The 4,052-nt window shown below is 41.6% G+C and overlaps 1 protein-coding gene across 2 annotated transcripts in view; it reads left to right on the top strand.

The window, feature by feature from the left end:
• brf1a (BRF1 general transcription factor IIIB subunit a) overlaps positions 1 to 4,052 on the top strand; it is a 206,738-nt gene that overhangs the window by 72,330 nt on the left and 130,356 nt on the right. For both annotated transcript variants that reach the window (XR_004333450.1, XM_032525603.1), the window contains exons 9-12: positions 58 to 184; positions 499 to 538; positions 1,056 to 1,148; positions 1,842 to 2,153. Coding sequence is in view for 1 of the 2 variants with exons in the window: in XM_032525603.1 (XP_032381494.1) it covers positions 58 to 184; positions 499 to 538; positions 1,056 to 1,148; positions 1,842 to 2,153 (572 nt within the window). In the remaining variant the exon portion in view is untranslated. The remainder of the gene's footprint in view (positions 1 to 57; positions 185 to 498; positions 539 to 1,055; positions 1,149 to 1,841; positions 2,154 to 4,052) is intronic.

The following is a 4,052-nucleotide window of genomic DNA, read 5'->3' on the forward strand; positions in this document are numbered from 1 at the left end:
AAAAAAAAAAAAATTATTATTTTGCCTGTCATCAACCTGCAACTTTTCCTGCGTTAGACTGATAGAGTTTGAGGACACACCCACCAGTCAGCTGACCGTCGAAGAGTTCCTGAAGACCGATCTGGACCAAGAGTGTGACCCGCCCTGCTTTACAGCCGGACTGAGGAAGAAAAAAGTCCATCAGGTATGTATTTTTAACACACATACTATCAGGAAAAACGAGCTAGCATGTGTCATATCAAAAAAATACATGTTTACATCCATGTTTTTGTCTATCAATTTCCCTCTTATATTTTCTTGATTATTACATGCAGCCTGCAGGCTTTCTCCAATAATTAATGAAGGGTATTAACCTCTAAAGTAAAACTGTCAAGGGTCCCCGTTCTCTACGTCCACACACCTAACAGAGAGCCGCTGTAATCGTTTCACCCTGTAGTCACTGTTTGGAAAAGAAAGAAGCTTTTATTCAACTTCTCTCCTATGTCTCCCTCCCTCTAGCTGGAGATCGAGCTGAAGAAGAACATGGATGACGTTGAAGGTATGAATGCAATATCCTTAACCCTTCGTCTGTTTGCCAACATGTCAAAGGCATCTTGACTCTCGGAACACTTGCTTTTTTCTTTTAAAAACGTTTTACAAAAATGAGTCCTCTTAGCTATTCAGGCTAGTTGGACTCCCATTCATTACACTGACAAAGGCCGAGTTTGGTAACACTTTCCTATTGTGGTGGATGTTTCTGCCAGTTGGCTGACCTTGACTAAGTGCACTACAGTGCTGGCTGTGGTCAAAGCGAGAAAAGAAACTAAAATGCACATAGAGGGGAAACAGCTCCCTCTTTTTTACATGATTGAGTTTCAGCACGACATGTAATTAACTGTACTTCATGTTAAAAGTACTTACATGTTATATTGTAATTATAGGAGATATGATTTAAAGAGTTGGCACACAAGACAAGTATCATTTCTTTTGAGGGACATGAGAAAAGTTCCCGCATCTCACTCCCTACTTTTCAGTGTTGCATGTAATGTTGATCCAGGAATGGTTCTGTTTTTCAGATGAAATTCAAGGCTTCCAGGATGAAATAGACTCAGAGCTTCAGAACAATCGACCCAAACTTAGAGGAGTCTACGCCGCCTACGCTAAAGAAGGTACTTAGCAGGAAGTAGTTTGTTGAAGCAAGCCGTCTCCCAGCTTATCTGTCAAACTGTTTTGTTTTGTGGAGTGTGGAAAGACGCCTGCACATTTTTAGTCTTTTTGAAAACTACAATTGAGTAACATGAGATTTGATGTTTCAGTAAAATCAATAAAATGACTATAGCAGCATAACACGACCAGCTGTTGACTCCAGTTGAGTGGGTCGCCAAACATCACCGGGGTAACACACACTGCCATGTTAATATGTGATGGTTGCTCATCCAGCTGCTGTGACGTTTTCAGATCCGGATATGTTTTAATTAGGCACCAGGGCAACGAGAGGACCAAAATTATGATCCCAATTATTTTGTCTGGATCATACATCAATTCAATTCTTAGAAGTTTTTAAAATATTTCGCCGCACGTGGGGCATTTGTTTTGATCAATATCTTGTTTTACTACGGTGGTTCTAAACGGAATGTATTCTACAGTTGAACCTTCACATTTTACAATTTTACATGTTATTTTTGTGTATATCTATCCCTAAGCCATCATTTAACCATCATTTTTGGGTAATTTGGTTACAAAGAAACCCATATTTTCTTAACGGGTCAAATTTGACCCAAGGACAACAGGACGGTTAAATGGATACATTAAACACCACATTAATTTTCAAACCTGTATTGCTATACGTGTCCCTCTCCCAGACGGTGATAAGGACGACGGCAACACCCTCTCCACATCGTCTAAGACAGACCCAGACTGTAAGGAACAAGAGGAGGAAGACGTGCTTCAGGCCGTGGCCAAGCACTTTGGCAAAGACCTGGACGAGCTGACGCTGGAGGCCCTGCTGAAACTGGAGCGGAAGAGACCAGAGGAGGAAGAGGAGAACCAGGAGGAGGATGTCCCGAAGCGAAAAGCCCCGTCGCTGGCGTCCATCCTGGGCCAGATGCCCACAGCAGCCACTCTCGGCCTCCCCGAGTCCATCGGCAAATGCTTTGGAGACGGGAAGGAGAACGGTGAGTGCAGCCTGGCTTTTTCTAGATCTGGTTTTTCAGACTAGAGGCCTCATTTTTAGGCAGGACAATCCCATTTGGTATCACTTTATTTGAACTCAGATGAACTAGACTGAAAGTTTTTCTTGGGTTTTGTCTTTCTTTGTTTTGAGTCCTGATTTTTGGGGATTGGTAATCTCATTTGTTGGCAAAGAAAGCTCTTAAGCTTCTCTCTCATCACTGTTTTTTAGATTTTTCTTAAATGTCATCTGTTTGCGCTTGTTTATACTTCTTCTGCATTTTGACTGTCAACAGTGTAATCCAAGCAGAGGGGGAGGAATGTTGGCTGTATTTAATGCATCTCGACTCCACATACAGTAGTATGTACAGTAATCTGGTGCTTTTATAACATTTCAGGCATTATATTTAATTTAGAAAACGTCTTTCTAAAATCTTTGTTCTGATGGTCTGATTGGGAATGCTGAGGTGATACCGTTCATCCTTTGCTGTGTCTGGTACCTACTGTATCCTCATAATAACCCATAATCAAGTTAAAGAATGCTCTCTCAGGTTTAATTGTCGTAATTAACTCTGCTCCGGGATGAAAATGGCTGATCTGTGTGTGAAATTTGTCATCCCTTATTATGTGTAACCCTTTTTAGTACACCGCAGACAGATAGGGAATGTGTGGGAGACGTTCAGGAGGCGAGGTAGCGGAGTTTCTCAACTCTTGAGGTGGATTTGTGCCAAAATACTGCAAGTTGTTTTGTTTATCTGCAGCACATTCAGCTACGGCTCTCTGGAGAGGTTGTCTGTCACTTGTTTGTGCCGAAGCGAACAATGGCATTTAAACTCAGGTGAAGCAAATTATTGCACCAAGAAAGGAAAAATAACTCTGAACAGCATGCTATGTGACTATAGACTAAAATGAAAATTAAAAAAGACTTGGACTTCATTTAAGCCTTACTTCACTTGGACTTAGGCCTTTGGACTTAAAAGGACTTTCTATCCTTTTCATTATTAATGAAAAGATCCTGTCATAAAAAGCTTGTGCAGCCAATAAAAACTATGTTTTCCTAACAACAGCTATACGTTTAATCTTGTCTGACTGCAGCCAATCACGTTGCACGAGCTGGATGAAGAGCAGGTAAATGACTTGTTTAAAGTTGGTCCCGACTTGGAATTTACTTGTGATGCCACATCAGCGTGACTGCTTGTATTCAGCTTTTTCTTCATGTCTCCTTAGTCAGTCTGTTGCTTAATACTTTCTCTTCCTTATCCTGTCTGTGGCTCTCGGCTCCAAGCCTTCATTAATATATAGTTTCTTCTTTAATGCTTTAGTTCAATGTTTTTCTAAAACCGCTTATCACTGATGTTTTGATCAAACAAACAGCAGGAACGTGTGTGTGTGTGTGTGTGTGTGTGTGTGTGTGTGTGTGTGTGTGTTAAGCTCTATAACACAAGTTATAGAGCTTAAAGAGCTTGAGGAAGAAGTTATATCAGGCTGTGATACACACAATACTTTTTAGTAGATGCATTAATTATTGTTTTTTAGATCTAAAATAATATTTCAACAGACTTATCCTTGCGACCGTTGTTCACATGTTGTGCAGCCAGGTGACTAAAGCTCCAAACATAAGAACAGGCTGAACTTTTCCGCCGCGGTAAACAAACCGTAGGCGTGATCACGCCCTCTGTCAATATGACTTATTAACAGTTGCAAAAATAAAGCAACTACAGGGATCCATCATGCGTTGCCTATAATTACCTAATTATGCGAGTGGGATGTTCTGCCCGGCCTCTATCTGGGTGTGCAGAGGCGGTGATGGATGTGAGGTAATGGTGCCATGCAGCTACATCTGCCTCCATGAGGAAACCTGTGTTTTTATGGCTCTGAGCGGGGGGGGGGGGGGGGGGGGGGGG

The sequence above is a fragment of the Etheostoma spectabile genome, chromosome 9, assembly GCF_008692095.1.
Source record: "Etheostoma spectabile isolate EspeVRDwgs_2016 chromosome 9, UIUC_Espe_1.0, whole genome shotgun sequence".
In the NCBI taxonomy this organism is placed as follows: Eukaryota; Metazoa; Chordata; class Actinopteri; order Perciformes; family Percidae; genus Etheostoma; species Etheostoma spectabile.